A 22,041-nucleotide genomic window follows, 5' to 3' on the forward strand; every position below is an offset into this window, starting at 1 on the left:
CGGCTCAAAGGTCGATTAAATAAAAAGAGCAAGTTCTGCTTGACTCCAGACGCACCAGTTAGTGGTGGAAACATGGAACTGCATAGAGATAACATCAACAATATAACTATTCAAACTTAGAAGGCTACTCACTTGATCCCTACATATGTATCTTATATATTTTAATCCCGAGTGAAAGAAGCATCAGTGACATGTTTTAGTGACATTTTACATAAAACTCACTTCTCTGAGGCAAAACGTCTGTATCTTTTAAAAGGAATAAAACAACCCTCTGACTGGACACGCTTTGAAAACACAGCTGGGTTCAGGACCAGGAGTTTTCAGAGGAAGTAAGGGAAGTGTATCATTCTTGCTTCGGCTTTCTTGTAGAAAAAAAAGGAGGAGCAGAAAAGTAGCTCATTTGAATTTAAATGGGACCTATTATGGCATTCAATGTATATTTTAAACAGGCCTTGAATGTCTTAAAAACAATCTAAAGCTTGTTTTTTCTACATAAATCAGAATTCAGCCTGTGGGCCATGTCTCTAGTTTTACCGTTTCTGACCTCATTATCTATGCAGGATTCTGAGGGGCGGGGCTATGATAATGAGGCTCTGCGCTGATTGGCTGCCTGAATGACGTGTAGCAGGGGAGGGAACAAATCCTCTCCGGGCAGAAGAGCTGGCTGCGTAGCAAAGCGTGTCCCATGCGAGGGAGCTTCGGCGACAAAATAAATTCCATTGCTTTATTTTTTTGTATTGGACTGTCCTAACTGGCCGCGAGTTTAACGGTTTCAGTGTGGACAGAGAACGTCCGATGTCACGCAGCTCGACGTGATAGTCGGACGCTCTCATTCAGTTACACGGTGTAAACGGATCTTAAGCCTGAATTACGGTTCTGCGTTAAATCGACGCGTACCCTACGCCGTAGGCTCTGCGTTGGTGTAACGCGGAACCATAAATCAGCCTTTAGTCACCTGAAGAGGGAACGGGTCACCTCGTCTTCACACTAATTCACACAGGAAGATTTAATTGAATTCTAAACAGGGACACCACAGTTATTTACTGATTCCTCATCATTTCATTTCTTATGTTACAAGACAAATAAATCATGTTAAATGTAAAGAAATCACAACACTGAATTTTCACAAATGGCAACTTTATTGTTAAAAAAAATAAAAGAGGGGGGCGCTAGTGAGCCGGCGATGGAGTAGGTTGTGTTGAACCGAGCTCCTGTCTAGCTTCCCTAAAATTACTGCTTTAATGCGCTTTTTTTGACGAACTTTATAAAGTTATTGCTCCATAACTTATTCAAGACATCCGGGAGACAGTCTGAGCTGTTTACGTTGCTTTAATGGCGAATAATCTCCGTATATACAAATACAGCGGCTCTACCACCACGAGGCCCGACGCGTCCGCGGGACATGCTGCAACAGGTCGCGGGAACAAATCTCCCACTCCGCAGGCAAAACCAGTAATAGACGCCGCGGAGCTGAAAGAGGACATTCTATCCTCATTGAGAGTGGATATCTCCGCTGTCATCAGGTCAGAACTGAAGAGCGCTCTCTCTGAGGACTTCGACTTCATCCGAAGCGAGCTAAAGGAAGTTAAGTCCGAGATTGCTAACAACACGGCGGCTATTCGCACTGAAGTGGATCATATGAAGGCTGCTATCAAAGACATGGAGGGGGGCTTATCGACCTGGTCGGGTGAAGTTACTGCTTTGCAAACATCAGTCGCTGAAATTAAAACAGAGCTGGCCAACTTAAAAGAGAGGAACGAGGACCTAGAAGGGAGGCTGAGGAGGTGTAACATCCGTATCGTGGGGGTCGCGGAGGACCCCGGCTCCAGCTCCACTACCTCTGTCTCCAAACTACTGAAGGAGGCTTTGCATCTGGAGAAAGATATCCTGGTTGACCGGTCACACAGAGGCCTCGCACGAGAAAGCCTGGCGGGAAACCCCGGGTTATTGTCGCAAAACTGCATTATTATCAGGACTGTGTGGATGTACTGCGCCGCGCCCGAGAACGAGGACCGCTTCGGTACATGGGAGAGCCGATATCCATCTTTCCGGATTACACAGCGAGCGTCGCCAAAGCCCGTGCTGCGTTCAATGGCGTCAGGAATCTTCTTCGGGGTCGGCGAGATGTACGCTATGGAATATTGTTCCCGGCCCGCCTCCGCATTTCATAGGGCGGGGATACCAAGGAATTCCTGGATCCAGAAAAGGCTATGGCGTATGTGAAGCGCGCTATCAGTCCAGCTGAAGCGCCGGAGCATTAACTTTGATCTAACCCTGTATTGATCATGATTCTTTTTTTCCTTTGGGAGGAGGTCTCCTCGTGGAGGATGCGATGACTGATTATATACATTCCCACCTACAGGACTGGTTATTTACTTTAAGTTACTTAATTTGTATTTTGTTTGCGTCATCAAGATATCACGCCCCGCCCCCCCCCCCATCGAAGGGTGAGTGTGTGTGTGTGTGTGTGTGTGTGTGTGTGTGTGTGTGTGTGTGTGTGTGTGTGGGGGGGTGGGGGTGGGGGTGGGGGTGGGCCAGTGTATGGACTTCTCATGCTAGAACAGTACCATGTACAGACCCGGTTTAAAGGGGAGGGCGGGGGGAGAGGGAGGAAGAAAAGGAAAAAAGGAAAATGTATATTTTATGTACCTGGAGAACACCCACAAATGCATCCACTTTATATGCACGTGGCAGCATGTTGAGTTTCAGTGTATTTGTAGATGACTGCCTAGATGTGAGGGTGTTTATTTTATTTTATTAATTTTTTTTTTTTATTTATTTCTTTTAATCTAAATTATTTTATTTTTTTATTTTTATTTTTTTTTTTTTAAATTGTCGGTTTATTAGTTTTTATCCCCCCCCCCCCTTTTTTTTCCCAGTTTACTTATGCACAGTTCCTGCTAATTCCACTGTGAAGTTCTGTTTGCCGTCCACTTATGCACAAATCGTGTGTGCTCCACTGGCAATATCGGCTGTTTTATTAGCTCAAAGCGCCTTTGATTTCGGCTTTTTTTTCTGTTTAAGAATGGGGGGTTTGGCAGGAGCCGGCCACTTGGACACCTAGTTGTTCCCCACTGCTCACACTTAATGTGTGGTTTTGACTACCTAGGGTGTTTTAGTCACCATGTTCATGTTGGTGACAGGGGTTGGGGGCCTACCAGACCTATATTATTTGTCTATTTTTTTGAATGTGCTACTAGTTTTGAATTAATTTATGTTGATGTTTTGGGGTACACTTACGGTTTATTTTCTGCTATGATTCCCAATGACAGATGCAAGTAAGTTAGGAGGGATAATGGGCTGCCTAGTTAACTTCGTGAACTGGAATGTCAAGTCCTTAAATCACCCTGTGAAACGCAGAAAGGTACTTACGCATCTTAACCATCTCAAAGCTGATGTTGCATTTCTTCAGGAGACACATTTCCGCACAGTTGACCAACCTAGATTGCAAGGTGGATGGATAGGGCAATCATATCATTCCAATTTTGGCTCCAAGGCGAGGGGGACAGCAATCCTTATTGGTAAGAATGTTCCATTTGTTATGTCTAGCGTTGAATCTGATCCTATGGGACGTTATGTTATCGTAGTCGGCCAAATGTATGGATTTCCTGTCATTTTAGCAAACATCTACGCCCCAAATTGGGACGACGACGCCTTTTTCACTAATATATTTTCCCGACTCCCTAATATGAATACACACCACCTCATCCTTGGTGGCGATGTAAACTGTGTGCTCTCTCCAAAATTAGATCGTAGCTCTTCTAAGGCCGCATATGAGTCGAAATCAGCACAATCTATCAAACTTTTTCTTCGGGAATTTGGCGTAATTGATGTTTGGCGTTTCCATAACCCTACATCTAGGGCCTACTCCTTTTTTTCCCTGGTTCATAAAACATTTTCACGAATAGATTATTTCTTTATCGACAAAAACCTTCTTCCAATGGTAGCTGCCTGTGAGTATCAGTCCATCGTCATCTCCGATCACGGTCCCTTGACTATGGGGTTACGCATCCCTGGTGCAGAGTCTGTATATCGGCCGTGGAGATTTAACCCCTTGCTTCTCTCAGAAGAGACATTTGTGAAGTTCATTAGATCTGAAATTGAGTTTTTTCTTTCCAAAAATCAGACCCCAGGAATGCCGTCCTCAACGGTCTGGGAAGCACTAAAGGCATACTTAAGGGGGCAGGTTATTTCCTTCAGTGCAATGCGAAAGAAAGCTAATACCGAGCGCCTCAAACAGCTTACGGATAACATTTTAAAACTAGATATAGCATACAGTCATTCACCTTCAGACGACATACTTAAACAACGTCTGACGCTTAAAATGGAATTTGACCTCCTTTCGACACGTCAAGCTGAAAATCTTATTCTAAAGTCGCGGCATCGTTTCTATGAACATGGTGAGAAGGCAGGGAAAATTCTAGCCCATCAGCTGCGCCAGAAGACTGCGACCCAGTGCATACCTATAATTAGAGATGAACAAGGTTTAAAGCACACAGATCATTTGAAAATAAATTCCTGCTTTCACCGCTATTACTCCTGCCTCTACACTTCAGAGCCACCAGACGATAAGTCTGCTCTAGATGACTTTTTTCACGGTCTAGATGTTCCCAGAGTAGATCCAGTGCTGGCGGCAGAATTAGAAGATGATATCTCCACTAAAGAGGTTCTGGAGGCTGTTAGTAGTATGCAAAGCGGTAAGTCTCCAGGGCCCGACGGCTACCCGACCGAATTTTTTAAAGCATTTTCATCATTACTCGCCCCACTTCTTCTTTCTGTTTTTACAGAATCGCTCTCTTCGAATTCTCTCCCCTCAACTATGCGCGAGGCAACCATTTCGCTTATTTTAAAGAAGGATAAAAATCCTCTTCAATGCAGCTCGTACCGCCCAATATCTCTCCTTAATACGGATGTCAAGATTCTCGCAAAGCTTTTGGCCCAGCGCATCGAAACTTCTCTCCCCTCAATTATCTCAATAGACCAAACAGGCTTCATGAAGAACCGGTACTCATTTTTTAATATTAGACAGCTCTTGAATATTCTTTATGGTCCCACTTCACCCGATACGCCGGAGATCTTGCTATCACTCGACGCTGAGAAGGCGTTTGATCGGGTGGAGTGGGATTGTCTCTTTCATGCACTCGAAAAATTTGGTTTTGGCCCGAAGTTTCAATCCTGGATTAAAGTTCTCTATTCCTCTCCGATGGCCACGGTGCGTACGAACAACAACCTCTCTGCCTACTTTAATTTACAGAGAGGCACGAGACAAGGGTGTCCGTTGTCTCCGCTCCTGTTTGCGGTTGCTATCGAACCGCTAGCACTGGCTTTACGGCAAAATGTTAATATTAAGGGAATCAGCCGAGGAGGTCAGGAATGTAAAGTTTCGCTTTATGTGAATGACTTATTATTGTACATGTCGGATCCCTTGTCAAGCCTTCCTGGATTATTAGACACACTGAAGAGGTTTGGCGAAATATCTGGCTATAAAACAAATCTTCAAAAAAGCGAACTTATACCAATTAACGCAGCGGCCAAGAACGTGCCCTTTAATTCAACCCCTTTTAAAGTTAACATAAACAAATTCAAATATCTGGGTATCTGGGTTACGTGCAACCACAAAGACCTCTACAAAGCCAAATTTCTGCCCCTGATAGACTGTTTGAAACAAGATATTAAACGTTGGGATTTGCTGTCCCTCTCCTTGAGCGGGAGGATTAATACTATTAAAATGAATGTATTACCTAGGTTCCTTTATTTATTTCAATGCCTTCCTGTTTTCCTGACCAAATTCTTCTTTAGTTCTGTAGATAACCTCATATCATCGTTCATCTGGAACAAAAAACCCCCACGTATTAAAAAATCTGTTTTGCAGAGGCCCCGTCTCCAAGGCGGTATGGCACTCCCAAACCTTCTATACTACTACTGGGCAGCCAATATTAGGGCCCTGATGTATTGGATGAGCGGCACAGGAGATTCTGACGCCCCTAAATGGCTCGTTCTGGAAAACATGTCCTGTAGTCATGCCTCCTTATCAGCCCTACTGTGCTCCGAACTCCCACTAGAAAAGCCCATTTTTCACTTTACCGCTAACCCCATTGTTGCACAGTCAATAAGAATTTGGAATCAGTTCAGGAGATCATTTGCTCTCCGTAATCTATCCTTTTCTGCCCCGATAGTCAAAAATCACATGTTTATTCCCTCAATGTTAGATGGGGCCTTTGGTATATGGCATAAGAAGGGAATTAAATCATTGCGAGACCTATATATAGACAATAATTTTGCATCGTTTGTTCAGCTGGTAAACCGTTTTGGTCTCCCCTGGTCCCACTCCTTTAGATATTTCCAACTACGCAATTTTATAACTTCACATTCCGACTGTTTTCCTTCATATCCTCCCGATTCCTTGGTAGATACTATTTTCAAATTGAGGACAAATCTAAAACAGGCTATAGGTAAGATCTATCATCTTCTCAATCATCATAACATGGCAGCTTTGGATAACCTTAAGAGTAAATGGGAAGAGGATCTAAGTGAGGAAATTTCAGGTGCAGTTTGGCAGAAGATTATTAGGAGGATTTACTCATCATCCATTTGTCAACGGCATACTGTCGTACAATTTAAGATTGTACACCGACTCCATTGGTCAAAGGTTAGGCTGTCCAAAATTAGACCAGAGCTGGACCCTACATGCGATAGATGTAAGCAAGCCCCCGCTAGCCTGTTTCACATGTTCTGGACATGTCCAAGTTTATATACATTCTGGAAGTCTATTTTTGATACCTTTTCTAAGGTGCTTGAGGAGCCGATCCATCCATCCCCTTTCATTGCCATTTTTGGTGTTACACCAGATGATGTACATCTGGACAGCTATGGGCGCAACATGCTGGCTTTTTGCACTTTGTTGGCCAGGCGACTTGTACTTTTCAAGTGGATAGATCCTCTCCCCCCTACACATTCCCAGTGGATCAAGGAGGTAATGCAACATCTCAAGTTAGAGAAGATAAAATACTCTCTTCAAGGATCTCTCTCGAAGTTCGATGCAACTTGGCAGCCTTTCATGACATTTGTCAACAATATGGAATCAAGGACTGTAACCCCATAATAAGTAGCATTATTTATCTAATTTTACATGTATCTGTATACTTTTGCACTGTCTAATTGTTTCTCATCTCAAGAAACACTTACTCTTGAGAGGTTTAGGTCTGGTGGGCCGGGGTGGGTAGTGGGTTTCGTGTTCTACTTGTTTTGTCTTTGTTATGTGTGATATGCAAAACCTTTAATAAAAAGACTTTGATTAAAAAAAAATAAAAAAATAAAAGAACATAAGTTGTATATAAATAACATTTATGCACTATTGCTGGCTCAAGGAAGGACCGTGCGTCTTCTGAAGGTGTCGTTGAACAGCTTCAGGTGCTTAAACCATAAACAGAAGAAAAATGTATTACTAATAGAGCTCCGGTGTTACCTAACACTCCGTTAGGGAACACTGGAGCACCGGAGCTGCTCACCGGTCCGGTCCGGTGAGTGGCGAAAGTGGAGAAAAATGAAGCCCTCTTCCCAATGTTTTTCAAACGTTTTTTTGTCTCTATTAAAAAAATGTACTCAAAAATTATTAGCTGATATATAAAAGTATCTTTTATTTTGATCTCTTTCTGCAATGTTGATGCTATTTGCCTTAAAATGCCTTACTGTTTTTTGTTATTAATTTGACCTATGTTTACCTTATTGTTTGTGTATATGTCTCTTGTTCATGATACCTCCCAAAATATGTTCAATTTTCTTATATTGTATTGTATTTCCTCTACTAGCAGTTTGTATAAATGTGTGTTCTTGTTTATAAATTGTGAAATTGTTTTCGATGAAATTAAAAAAACACATTAATTTATATATATATATATATATATATATATATATATATATATATATATATATATATATATATATTATATATATATAATGTAAAAAACGTTAAAGGAAACAGAGAAAAAAAGGTTCATCGCTCCCGCTGCTGCAATCCCCGATTCTCTCAGTACTCAAATCCTGAAAGACAATAACATCAACCTCTTGAAGATTTTTTTATGTGGTTCTGTTTTATTCTCATATTTTATTACAGCTTACATTTACATCTCATTATTCCTTATTTTGGGGGGTTAGATATACCCCCCTTTCCACCAAACCGGTTCCATTTGACTCGGTTATTTTCGCTCACTGTACATTAATTAGACAAATGACGGCTCTTATTAACATATATACAATTTTTTTAAGGGAAAGCTGCAGCAGTATAAGGTAGTCATGGTTATTGAAAGGTGCATTGTTACAGCATATGATTGTGGTTATTATTAGGGCCCGAGCACTGACAGTGCGAAGGCCCTATTGTATCTGTAGGAATTTTTTTCCTTGTTTGTTTGTTTTTTTTTTCCCGACGAAAGGAGGGCCTTTTTGCCCCCCTAAACGTTCCCCAAAAGTCACCAAATTTTGCACCAAGTCAGGCCTGGCGAAAAATTTGATAATTAATGGTTTGCATTAATGGGCGTGGCCTAATGGCTCAACAGCGCCCCCTAGAAAACTTTGTGCCTCAAGCCCCACAATACGGTTTGACGTACATGCACGAAAATTGGTACACACCTGTATCATGTCGCAACTTAAAGAAAAGTCTCTTGGCACCATGGCCAAAACCGAACAAGAAGTCGGCCATTTTGAATTAATTGTGTAATTTTGGCGCAATTTATGCCATTTCTTCGGCCATTCGACCATAACTTGCACCCAGGTGTGTTATATATCAAAATGTGCATCTCAATCCTGTGACGCGGGTGTCTTATCAGGGCCGGCTTTGCTGGTCCTGCTTCCTGGCTTCGGCCTCCGCTCCCCCTCCCTCCCCCCCTACACGATTCATACGCACATAGGCGAAGGGCGGGGGGTCCGGGTCGTGGGGGGCATTGTCCCGCGTGGCCCGGAACTCCCCGCCTCACGGTTTTAACAGCAAAATAGACACTGCACATTCAACACTTAATAAATACATTTGACAAGGACACGTAGTTCGGGAGGGGGGGGGGTCGGTGTCAAATCGATACTTGGCCCTCCCCCCTCCCTGTTTTTATGGCATTAATCACATGCACTCAACACCAGGGGCGGGAGGGGGTCCCACATCACCCGCGTTCCCTCACCGGCCTGGGATAGGTGGGTCGGGATACCCGGGCCTGGCGGGGCTCGCCGTGCAGCCTGGGGCGCCTTCTGGCGGTGCTGGACCCCCCCGGGGAGGGGGAAACGGTGCGTGATTGTGTGTCTGTGCCGGTGAGAATGCGGTATGGAAGGGTTCTGCCATGGAGGATTCCGGCCTCCATTGGCAGGACATCAAAACTTAATAATTTATCATTATTATATTATACAAAGATGGTTATTATTATTATCATTATTATTATTAGTATTATTATTATGTATAGTATATCATATTATTATTAGTATAGATATCGGATAGGTGAATGGATGAATGAATGGGATGCCTGGGTCTGGGGCCCTCCGTTGTCGGGCCTGCGCGGGTGTCGCCTTGTTGGGGGGTTCCCTCTCTCCGGGGCCGTCTCCGGTCCCCCCCGCTGCCTCTGCGGCGGGGCGCCCCTCTGGTCTTGGAGGGCCACTTCGTGGGGGGCGGGTGCGCCTGCCCGCGTCGGCGGCCGGGGCGGCTCTGTCTCTCCGGGCAGGCTGGCCCCCTGCCGGGTGGGGGTCGTTGGCCTGAAGGGTGAGGGCCTCCTGGCCGCGTGTCCGGCCCGGGCCGGGTGGCCGGGGATTGGCTGGGGCGCGGTCCGCCGCCGCGGGATCCCTGGCTGCTTCTTCCCGCGCCGTGGGGGCCCCGCCCGCGGGCCCCCTCGGCCGCCGCCGGGGGGGGGGAGGGCCTCGCAGGCGGTGGGTTGCCTCCCTCCTACTTCTCCCCTCTGTGGGGTTGCCGGTGGCCTGGGTTCCGGGCTCTTCCGTGTCGGCCTCTGGTCTCGCGGGTGGCGGGGTTGCTCCCCCCCCTCCCCCATTATAGATACACTTCAGGTGGAACTTTGTTTGGTTTATTACACACACACACACACACACACACACACACACACACACACACACACACACACACACACACACACACACACAGTCACTTAGTCACACACACACTCACTTAGTCACACGCATATACACACACACACACACACACACACACATGATCATATACATACACACACACACACATAGACATACACACTGGCTTGTTCACCTGCATGCTGGCTCTCTAGTTTTTGGGTTTAGGTAGCGGTAGCGCTAGCTTGGCTCAGACTGCAATCAGATCTCAAGATTTAGGTCGATTGCTGTTATTGTTTTGGTTGGCTCCGTGCCGGTTTCGTGCTTTGTTTGTGTTTTTTGTTGCAGATTTCCAGTGCTTGACGTGTGTTTCCGTGTGTTCCTGCTTCCTGGATTGGCAGTGGATGTCGTCCCCCCCCCCCCCCCCCCCCCCCAAAAAAAAAAGAAAAAAAATCACTGGGTTTGTATGTGTATATTTATGTATGTTTACGCATATGTATGCGTATATATATATGTATATATATTAAATATAGTAATAATGCACATATATATACTTTTGGTTTCTACCGTCATGGTATCAATCATTAATATGTGTGCAGACAAGGGGAAAAAAAAAAAAAAAAAGAAAAAAATCCTATGACGATGGGCATGGACCGTGGCAACGAAAGACGCCCAAAAGCGCCCCCCCCCCCCCCCCCCCTTCATCTGGTTGGTCCATATTTGATAGTTCCTTCTTTCTGCTATAACTTCTGAATGGTTTGACATAAATACTCGTGGGTGGTGTCATTGGACTCGGACTCGGCTCTTGCGTGCTTGCTGATTGGGTAACGTACTGCGTCACGCATCGCGTCACTTCCTGGTGTTGCGGTCTGTTGCTGCTGCACGGCGTGCAGGCTCAGATCTCTCCCGACTTTTTTGTCTAAAACTTAGACTGTTTTCTGGTAAAATAGCACTATATCTGGTACATTACTGTCTTTATTTCGACACTCGCTCATTTTCTCTTCCGTAACTTTCACTGTCACCAATCACCGATACATTTTCTGTCCGTTAGCCTCCGTTAGCATCTTAGCATGGCCTCTCCGTCTCCCACCGTTTCACCTCTTTGCTGCTCAGTGTGTGAAATGTTTAGCTATTCCTCTGCCTCCTTTAGTGAAGACGGTAAGTGCTTAAAATGTAGTTTATTTACAGGGCTGGAGGCGAGTCTCAGTCAATTAGAGGTCCGGTTCTGCCAATTTGACCATAGTCCGATAGCCTCCTCAGCTAACCAGGCTAAGCTAGCGGCGAACCGGCCCATAGCAGCTGAGGGTAGCCGCTCCTCTGCAGCTCCCGAGCAGCCGGCCAGGCAGGACCGGTGGGTGACGGTTCGGAGGAAGCGTAGTCCTAAAGGGCTCACGGAACACCACCACCCGCTTCATGTGTCTAACCGATTTTCCCCACTCAGCGATACACCCGTTGAGAAGCCGCCCCTGGTGATTGGCGACTCCATAGTCAGACATGTGAAGCCGACTCCAGAGACCATAGTTAGGTGTATCCCGGGGGCCAGAGCGGGCGACATAGAAGCAAATTTGAAGCTGCTGGCAAAGGGTAATCGTAAATATGGTAAAGTTATCATCCATGTCGGAGCTAATGACTCCCGTCTTCGCCAGTCGGAAGTGACCAAAATGAATATTGTCTCGGTGTGTAACTACGCCAAAAGTATGTCGGACTCCGTAGGTTTCTCTGCCCCCCTCCCCAATCTGACCAGCGATGACATGTTTAGTCGCATGCTCTCGCTTCGTCGCTGGTTGTATCGGTGGTGTTCAGAAAACGACGTGGCCTTTATTGACAATTGGGAAACGTTCTGGGGAAAGCCCGGTCTGATTAGAAGAGACGGCATTCATCCCCCCCGGGCTGGTGCTGCTCTTGTCTCTAGTAATTTGGCCTGTTTCATTAGACCCTCTCCTTTTCCCTGCCTCTCTTCTCCATTACCATTTTTATTTATTATAAATATCTCATAGCTATCATTTTTGTCCATCGTTCCTGTAGTTTGTCTTGTGCCGGCCCCCTTTTTTTCTCTTTTGTGCATGTTTGCAGGCTGGAGCCTCGGGAGCTGTGTTCTGGCCTGCACCCCCCCCCCCCCCCCCCCCCCTCTGGTCATCCCGCTGCTGCTTCCACATGACTGTTGTGTGCTGCTGACGCTATATAAATAAAATTGAATTGAATTGAATTGAATTGGTGCAAATTAGCCCCGCCCCTTCTTCTGATTGGTCGATATTTCTTAGTTCCTATTTTCTGCCATAACTTTTGAATGGTTCGACATAAAGAGTCGTGGATGGTGTCCTTTCTGATATGCGTATGATGATAAGTTGAGTTTTATGTGAATGAATATGTGAATTGATTATTTATCTTATTGAACGTGAAATCATCCTTCGTAAATTACATTTAATTAAAACCCGTGCTTATTAATCACAAAACACAGGTTAAACATCATGACCAAATCCGCTCCGACCCGCTGTGTCAGGATCAGCGCAGAGACTGCAGCTTCGCCTGAATTATGCTTCTGCGTTAAATCGACGGCGTAGGGTCGCGGTGGGGTGTGCGTCGCCGCGTAGCCTACGCCGTCCGTTCTGCGTTGGTGTGACGCGGAACCATAAATCAGCCTTTAGTGTGCGCTCTGTGCGCTGTTCTGAACACTTCTCTTCTTGCCATATGATGGTCCCGTCTGTCACACATTTACTGTCAGTGTTTGCTATATAATATATAATATTTGCAATATACTGTGGACATCTGAATAAAAACTTAACTCATAAATAGATTGAATCAAAGCGCTCTCCAGCTCTGTGTCTGATTGTCTTTTTCTCCTCAGATCATGGCGAGCACCGCCGGGTCACGTAAACCCGACCAATTCAATATTAAAATCAAATTCAGTCCTGTGGCCCGTTTTTCTATTTCGTATTTTTGATCTGTGCCTAAAATTGAAATATGAAAAACCCGCCGTTTTTCCGTTTTTTGTGTTACCAACTGCATTTATTCTATCGCAGGTTTTCTCCGATATTGCGTTTCTTTTGGTAATGTTTAAATTTCTTTGCTGTAGTTCATGAATGTGTTTATTTGCCTCTTCCACTAATATCTCTAACTCCAACTCGTCAAATTTCATTTTGCGCTTGTGACTTGTGACTGTGCATTCCATCCAGACTCTCCATGGCGCAGATTGCGCTCGCAAACCTTAAGACACGCAACAGCTCATTTAAATACTGAGGTTTGCACCTGTTATCAATTGCGCACGCAATCTTAGTTGATCACCCGCAAACCACACGCAAACAGCACGCGCAAACTTTTTCAGTGCACACGCAATTTAGTACTCTTTATTTAGGATCTTAGTAAATCGGGCCCTATGTCTCTCGGCTGGCCTGGGAACGTCTCGGACTCCCCTGGAAGAGCTGGAGGAAGCGATGGAGGAAGAGCTGGAGGAAGTGTCTGGTGTGAGGGAAGAAAATGGATGGATGGATGGATGGATGGATGGATGCAAGGGCGAAACTTTACTTTCAGAGGTGGGGGGGACACAAGTAGGAACGGTAAATTTGTGCGTGTAGCTGTAGCGTGGATGTGCAGTGTGGCTTTGTAAGACTATGTGTGTGTGAATGCAAACAATCAAACAATTTTAATATGGATTTACTTTTTTAGACAGTTTAACTTTTTTTTCCTGATATATGTATTTATTATTATTTTCGTTTAGTGCTATACAATGATAAAAAAAGAGTCTTGAATCTTCTGACCTCTTTCTCTGTGGGCATCCTTTATTTTTGACACATTAACATGCCACAAACAACAAATCAGCTCTTACCTTAAGACAGTATACAAGCTTTACAGGCTTACTTACAGGCCTCTGGAGAAACCTAGTTCTTGGCCAGGCTTGATTTTTCATTTTCAGAAGCTTGGGCACAGAAAAAACACAAGATTCCATTGACTCCTCCTTGTTTATAATGGAGCCAAGGAATTTCACAGTACCACTTCTCTTGATCTTAAGGTTTTGTTGCTGAGATGCTGTTCTACAATCACTTTTGGGCTAACATGGTTGGGTTCCTGCCTGCCTGCCTGCACTTCGTCACTTGCACCTGTCTCCACATATTTCTCCTATGAAATATGAAAATAGATCATGTTCATTCCTTTCTTTCCTTATAAACAAACCAAAATCTCCTAACCATTTACAACATATTAAGTTGAGTAATATTTGGCTACTCATCTCTGCGCAGCCTACCTGCAACACAGCAGTGCTGCTGCTTTTTTGTCCCGCTGCAAAACTGGATTTTAAACTGAGCTGCTGGCTCCTCTTCATTTCCGCGACGCGTCCTGGCTGTCTGTCTGTGAAGGCTAATTTATGGTTCTGCGTTAAATCGACGCAGAACCTACGCCGTAGGGTTACGGCGTAAGGTACGCGGGGACGCGCACTGTGCAAGGCGCGTCGCCGCGTACCCTACGCTGTATGCTTTGCGTTGGTGTAACGCGGAACCATATATCAGCCTTGAGCCCGCACTGAGGGGAGGGGAGGAGGGAGGTGTTACTCATAAAAATGTCAGCTTATTGTCTATTATAGTTCCCAGATATTGATAGGACTCTACAATTTCTACATCTTGTCCGTTAATTACTGTCCTATCCGGAGAGGGCTGAGAATGTCTAAAATCAATACACATGTCCTTTGTCTTTGATACATTAAGAGTTAAAAAAGATCCTGGCACCACTTAAGAAAGTAATCAACCACAGGGCCATGGGAGTTATCAGTGCTGTTCAACAGACTCACAATGTATCATCTGCAAACTTCAATATATGATGGTTTAAAAATGTGCTACAGCAGTTGTTAGTGTATAATATGTAAAGCAGAGGAGAAAGGACACATCCTTGTGGTGAGCCAATAGATATAAAAAATCGGTCAGAAAGTTGTCCATTTACTTCTCTCTCTGAGTTCTGCACGTCAGGAAATCCAAAATCCAGCCAACAATGCTACCATCAAGACTAAAGTTGTCAATTAGTCTCTGAATCAACAGAAGAGGCTGAATAGTATTGAAGGTGGATGAGAAGTCGATGTACAGCAGTCTGACATGGTTGTTAGAGACCTCGAGGTGCTTATGGATGTAATTTAGCAGAGTTAGGGTGGCATCTTGGACCCCCCTACTGGTCCTATAGGCAAACTGCATTGGGTCAAGCAGATGGGTCAAGCATTGGGTCAAGCAGATGCTTGTTCAGAAGTTCGGCTTTAACCAGTTTTTCAAATGACTTCATAACTAAAGAGGTTAAAGCTATAGGCCTGAAGTCGTTTAAAGATTTAGGGTGTTTAGATTTAGGAGCAGGAACTATGGTAGCCAGTTTCCACAAGTTAGGAACCGTCTGCTGGAAAAGAGACAGATTAAAAATATATGTAAAAATACAACCTAATTGCTCTGCGCAATTAAAGAGCATTCGACCACTGATGTTGTCCGGACCAACACTTGTTCTGGTTTTACAGTGTTTAAACATTTGAACAACTGTATGCACATCAAAGGCAGGCCCATCCAGATGACTTGACTCCGGAAGAGTGTTTTTCAGTGTAGTTATTTCATTGTTAAAATCATGCACATCAAACCTTCAATAAAATTTGTTGAGCTCCTGCGCCAAAGTAAAATCTGAAGTGAACCCATCTAATAATAAGATTTTCTTAGCATTATCAGACAACCCAACCATAGTCTTAATGCAATCCCATGCAGAGCCCAGATTGTTCTTGCTCAGTTTGTCTTCAACTTTTTGTTTATAATGACTTCCTGTTTGATATCCTTTTGTACAGATCTTAATTCAGTTTGGTTTCCCAGTTTAAAAGCCTGTTTCTTTTTGTTTAAAAGCGCTTTAAGGTGTCTACTCACCCAGGGTTTACTGTTTGGGTAAGATTTAACAGTTTTTACAGGAATAACTGTGTCCTCACAATAAGTAACCCAACAGCTGAGTGAGTTCGTGAATGTCACCAGAGGATTCAATGAACTTCTCCCACTCTGTACAATCCAGACAGCCCTGAAGAGTCATTATGGCCTCCTCTGACCACACTTTGATGTTTTTAATTGTTACTTTCCCCCTTTGGAGACATGTCCGATAAGATGGTATCAAGTGCACACAATTATGGTCAGCTGACCCCAGCGGAGGGAGAGAGATTGATTTATAGGCCTTTTTGATGGACCCATAACACTTGTCCAAGATCCTGTCTTTCCTGGTGGCGCAGGAAACATATTGATAAAAATCTCTGAGGGTTTTTTCAAGTGAGCAATGGTTAAAATCACCTAAAATCAGATTAGGAGCGTCTGGTGATATAGACTGGAGTTTTTGTACAGTTTGATAGATGAGCTCTGATGCATTTCCCTCATTAGCCTTAGGATGGATATAGGCAACAATCAAGAAAATGGCCATGGAGATCTAGAGTAGTCGCCTTTCTCGGGCTGGTTGACAAGCTCCTCCAAGTCAGGGAAAATCAGGTCCGCTGGTGGTTGGCTGTTCGCAAGGTTGTTGTAGTTGAGCAGATGGTCTCTGGAGTACCTGATCGTCAGATGAGGTTCAAGTGCCATGAGCAGTGGGCGCCATGCAGACGCCAACACCGCCAGGAAGAAAATCACGGACAAATCCATTGTCACTTAATTCTGACACGCTTGGCAAGCTGATGTGGAGTTCGGATTAAAAAAGATAAAAAAACAATACACAAACTTGCAACTAACATTAACTCAAACAAACAAACAAACAAACGAACACGACGCACTACCACTGCTGCTGGTCGCTGCTTGCGCAAGCGCCCTGTTATGATCAAACGTCAACAATCCAGTAAATTATTTAATATTTAAATTTGAAAAAAATCAAATAAAAACACAATAAACCAAAAAAACTAAACAAACGGTGATCATCATCATCATCATCATCATCATCATCATCATCATCATCATCACTACCATCATCGAGACACTGACGAACCAGAACCAAGTCCAAGTCCAGGATCCAACAGAGACGGTTTCTCTGACAGGACTCTTGAGACTACACTGGACACAGAGACACTGAGCAACCAGACCAGGACCAGAGTCCAAATCCAGGACAGAGAGGTTCAGTGAAGGTGGTGTTGAAGGTGTGGAGGTGGATCAGTCTGTCAGAGACGACTTCATAGAAGGACAGAGTTCCAGCAGGAACGTCCACGTACACAGCTACTCTGCCAGAGACTGAAGATGAAGATGAGGAGATGATGGATGTGTCCCTGTTATTGTGACAGACATGGTACTGACCAGCTAGATAACAGTTCAGACTCCAGGAATGATTGTTTCGTCCAAACACACAGACATCAGAGTCTCCTCTCCGGCTGATTCTTCTGTAACTCACTGATACAGAAACCCCTTTGCTCCACTGGACCTCCCAGTAACAGCGACCCGTCAGAACTTCTCTACACAGCAGCTGAGGAAGACGATCAAACCTGTCTGAATGATCAGGATATGACTGATCCTCCTCCACATGTGTCATCTTCCTCTTGTCATCAGACAGTTTAATCTTGTTATAGACTGTGTTTGTGTCGACGGTGAGTTGACAGGAATCTGATGGAGAGAACAAACAAGCAGCTGCAGTTATTATTGATCAGATTACTGATGGACTCATGAACGAGTGAAGATGGTTGAATAAAAACACACTTACACTTCCTCAGACCTGGTCTCAACCATCGTTGTCCAGCAGGCTCCACCCTGAAAGGAGGAGGGGGGTCAGACCAGCTCAGTCTCTTTCAGAGGAAGCAGAGATGTCAGAGCCCCCCCCCACCCCCATCTCCTGTTGGGCACTCCCGTATCCGCTAAATAGCATCCCACCACACCCCTGAGCAATCACCCCACACAAGCAAACCCCCACACCTGTGCCACCATAACTAACACAATATAACCCCCCCAACCCCAAGCAGTGTGTCCATACCTGAGAGTGTCCAGCCTCCAGCGGTGATCCTCCAATCTAGACAGAAGCTGACCTGCTGACTCCCCTGGATGGTTGTAGCTCAGGTCCAGCTCTCTCAGGTGGGAGGGGTTGGAGGTCAGAGCTGAGACCAGAGAAGAACTTCCTTCCTCTGAGATCAGACAGCCCGACAGCCTGCAGACACACAACACAGGTCTGCTGCATGTTCTCTGCACAAGTGTCCCGCTGCAGACATATTTAGCAGCACGTTCACTGGGACTGTTTTCTTCCTGCTCTTGGCGAAGGCGGACGCTTTTTCCACTCCTGCTCCCCCCCTATCTGCCCTGATGCTGGTCTCTGTCTTGTTCTGTCATCCTCCGAAAACAGGGCATAGGGGAGCCCTCTTGCCCCGACGGGACGTTTGCTGCTGGATACACAATGGACTCCTGGAAGACGTGGATCATGTGTCTGTCCAGACTGTCGGTCAAGGATGTTTAAGATGCTTCATAATTGGATTTCTGATAACAGAATTTCTGTTTTTTGGAACTGGTGCATATCAACAAATTTGGAAAACGTAGACAGCTATTCTGGCCCTTTCAGAGCTACCTGACGTGGCTGAAGGGATCAGCTGTGCGACCAACACTCAGACTCTAAAGTTGGGGGAGCAAAATCGTAAGTTGGATGCGATTCTTGAACAGAATCTCAGGCTAGCTGCGTTTTTTCAGCTCATTGGCAGGATGGAAAAGACCTTGGAGAATTTGGGAGCTCGGCTTGGCGGGAATTGACCACAAATTAGTCTGTTTGGAGTCTCCAATGATGAGACTTAAGGCAGACGGAAAATTACTGGAGTCTGACCCAAATGCAATTGACCTTGACAGAGCGACTTGGCAGGCCATCTCACCACAATCTCCCTGGAGGAATGAAAACAAGACGCTCTGCTCCCACTAGCCCTCCCCTTCCCCTCAGGACACCTGTGGACCTGGTTCAGAACTGTACCGAGCCGATAACACAGAGGACGATGGCTGAGCAGTAGATCTGGGGCAAAGTTCACAGACTTACCACTCTCACACACACAATGGTAAATACACCTCCCTCATTATTCAACGCCTTCCCTGGCTCCCTCCGTATCACCCTCCCAACACAGTAAACTAGGCTGAAAGGCTGTGCCAGGAGGTAGCGGTGATCACCCAGGTGACTTGTACCGGGACCCTCCCACCCCCTCCACCCTCACCCCCTCCACATATGCTTGTATGATGTTGTTAATGGATGAGTATGTTGCTTCTCTGTGCTGAGGTGTTTTTTGGAACCTTCATACTGTGTCCACACAGTGTGAAGATGAATTTTTCCCCTCCCTTTTCCCCAATGTCATCCTTTCTCAGCTAATAATGAAGGTGGTGCTTAGCACCTGTCTACCCATGTCATACGTTGTAATTTGTTATCTGTGTTTGTTGTGTCTCTTTTTTGTTTTTCTTTTGCTGTGTCAGGCTGCTGAATCAATGACAATAAAATGAATTGGATTTGATTTTTGATTCGAACTGGAAAAGACTTGAATGAATCCCGACCTGAGAGACATCAGTTTACAGTGTGGACTCTCCAGTCCAGGACACAGCTTCTCCAGTCCAGAATCCCGCAGGTCGTTGTTGCTCAGGTCCAGTTCTGTCAGACTGGAGGACTGAGAGCTGAGGACTGAGGACAGATCTGCACAGATGTTCCCTGAGAGGTTACAGCCACTCAGCCTGCAGACGGAAAAAAGAACAACAACCGGGTTATTTCACTGTTATGGAAGAAAATGTAGTTGTGTCTCTGTTGGTCTTTTATGTGACATTAAAGTCTCTGGAAATGAAAGAACCAGCGTAAACTCACTCATCTGAGGTTGTGCTGAAAAAAGACCCCAAACAAGTGAAGAAACTACCCTCCATTCCAGAGGTCCAACATGTGTCTGTTGGTACTTACAGAACTTTCTTGGAGACTTTGACCACCGGCAGCAGCCTCCGTAGAGCCTCCTCTGAAGCGGAGAACTTCTTCAGGTCAAACACCTCCAGATCTTCTTTTGATGACAGTAAGATGAAGGCCAGAGCCGACCACTGAGCAGGAGACAGTTTATCTGTGGAGAAACATCCAGACCCCAGGGACCGTTGGACCTCCTCCACCAGAGACCGATCGTTCAGTTCATTCAGACAGTGGAACAGGTTGATGCTTCTCTCTACAGACAGATCCTCACTGATCTTCTTCTTGATGTGTTTGATAGTTTCCTGATTGTTCTGTGAACTTCCTTTGTTTGATGTCATCAGACCTCGTAGGAGGTTCTGATTGGTCTCCACTGAAAGACCCAGGAGGAAGCGCAGGAACAAGTCCAGATGTCCGTTTGGACTCTGTAAGGTCTTGTCCACAGCACTCTGATAGAAACCAGTAGAAGAACGGTGAGTTGTTAGTTGATCTTCCAGCAGGTTGACTTCAGAGCTGATGAATATCTGACGGACATGAAGAGCAGCCAGAAACTCCTGAACACTCAGATGGATGAAGCAGAAGACCCGGTCCTGGTACAGGCTGCTCTCCTCTCTAAAGATCTGGGTGAACACTCCTGAGTACACTGAAGCGTCTCTGACATCGATGCCACACTCGCTCAGGTCTGGTTCATAGAAGAACAGGTTTCCTTTCTGCAGCTGCTCAAAAGCCAGTTTTCCCAGAGACTCCACCATCTTCCTGCTCTCTGGACTCCAGTGTGGATCCGTCTCAGCTCCTCCATCATACTTGACCATCTTCAGTTTGGCCTGGACCACCAGGAAGTGGATGTACATCTCGGTCAGGGTCTTGGGCAGCCGCCCTCCCTCTCTGGTTTCCAGGACGTTCTCCAGGACGTTCTCCAGGACCGTAGCAGTGATCCAGCAGAAGACTGGGATGTGGCACATGATGTGGAGGCTCCGTGATGTCTTGATGTGGGAGATGATCCTTCTGGTCTGCTCCTCATCCCTGAACCTCTTCCTGAAGTATTCCTCCTTCTGTGGGTTAGTGAACCCTCTGACCTCTGTCACCATGGAGACATACTCAGAAGGGATCTGATTGGCTGCTGCGGGTCGTGTGGTGATCCAGAGACGGGCAGAAGGAAGCAGGTTCCCCCTGATGAGGTTTGTCAGCAGCACATCCACTGAGGTGGATCTTCTGGGGTCACTGACGATTGTAGAGTTGTGGAAGTCCAGAGGAAGTCGACACTCATCCAGACCGTCAAAGATGAACGCGACCTGGAACTCTTCAAAGCTGCAGATTCCTTTGGTTTCAGAGAAGAATACATGAACTAGTTCCACCAAGCTGAACTTCTGCTCTCTCAGTACATTCAGCTCTCTGAAGGTGAATGGAAGCAGGAACTGGATGTCCTGGTTGGTTCTGCCTTCAGCCCAGTCCAGAGTGAACTTCTGTGTTAGGACTGTTTTCCCGATGCCGGCCACTCCCTTCGTCATCACCGTTCTGATTGGTCCTTTTCTTCCAGGTGGGGGTTTAAAGATGTCTTCCTGTCTGATGGCTGTTTCTGCTCCATCTGGTTTCCTGGAAGCTGCTTCAATCTGTCTGACTTCATGTTCTTCATTGACCTCTCCGGTCCCTGCCTCTGTGATGTAGAGCTCCGTGTAGATCTGCTCCAGAAGGGTTGGGTTTCCTGCTTTAATGATTCCCTCAAACACATGTTGATGCTTCTTCTGCAGCTGACCTTTGAGTTTGGATTGACAAACGGCAGCGACGGTATCTAAATAAAGATGAAATAAAGACAAACACTTAGTGATTAAAACCAGCCCACAACAAGTTCTACTTCCTCTGTTGGACCACCATATGATGATGAATTCCTATATGATTGTGGACTCAGGGAGTGATTATGAATTCATGACATGTGTGATTAGGTGAACATTTCAGGCTTTGACCAGTAAAGGCCGAAGCCAAGCTAAAGTTTATGACCCCTGCCGCATGGCCTCAGAACAAAGGAACTAAATTTATGTTTTATTAAGTTACTGTTCTTATTACTGTGCAACGCCTGCAACTACTGGCATCATTCATTATCATCATTATTGTGTTTGTTTATTTTGTGGCGCCATTTTCCGCCAG

The 22,041-nt window shown here is 45.4% G+C and overlaps 1 protein-coding gene across 1 annotated transcript in view; it reads right to left on the reverse strand.

The window, feature by feature from the left end:
• Positions 1-16,853: 16,853 nt before the first annotated feature.
• Positions 16,854-22,041, reverse strand: part of LOC133420214 (NACHT, LRR and PYD domains-containing protein 1-like) — a 43,155-nt gene continuing 37,967 nt past the window's right edge. The window contains exons 7-11 of the mRNA XM_061709825.1: positions 19,906-21,688; positions 19,515-19,688; positions 17,977-18,147; positions 17,710-17,756; positions 16,854-17,612 (exon numbers count right to left, since the gene is read on the reverse strand). Of these exons, the coding sequence (XP_061565809.1) occupies positions 17,068-17,612; positions 17,710-17,756; positions 17,977-18,147; positions 19,515-19,688; positions 19,906-21,688 (2,720 nt within the window). The 3' untranslated portion in view covers positions 16,854-17,067. The remainder of the gene's footprint in view (positions 17,613-17,709; positions 17,757-17,976; positions 18,148-19,514; positions 19,689-19,905; positions 21,689-22,041) is intronic.

This window comes from Cololabis saira, chromosome 20 (genome assembly GCF_033807715.1).
Source record: "Cololabis saira isolate AMF1-May2022 chromosome 20, fColSai1.1, whole genome shotgun sequence".
Lineage (NCBI taxonomy): Eukaryota > Metazoa > Chordata > Actinopteri > Beloniformes > Belonidae > Cololabis > Cololabis saira.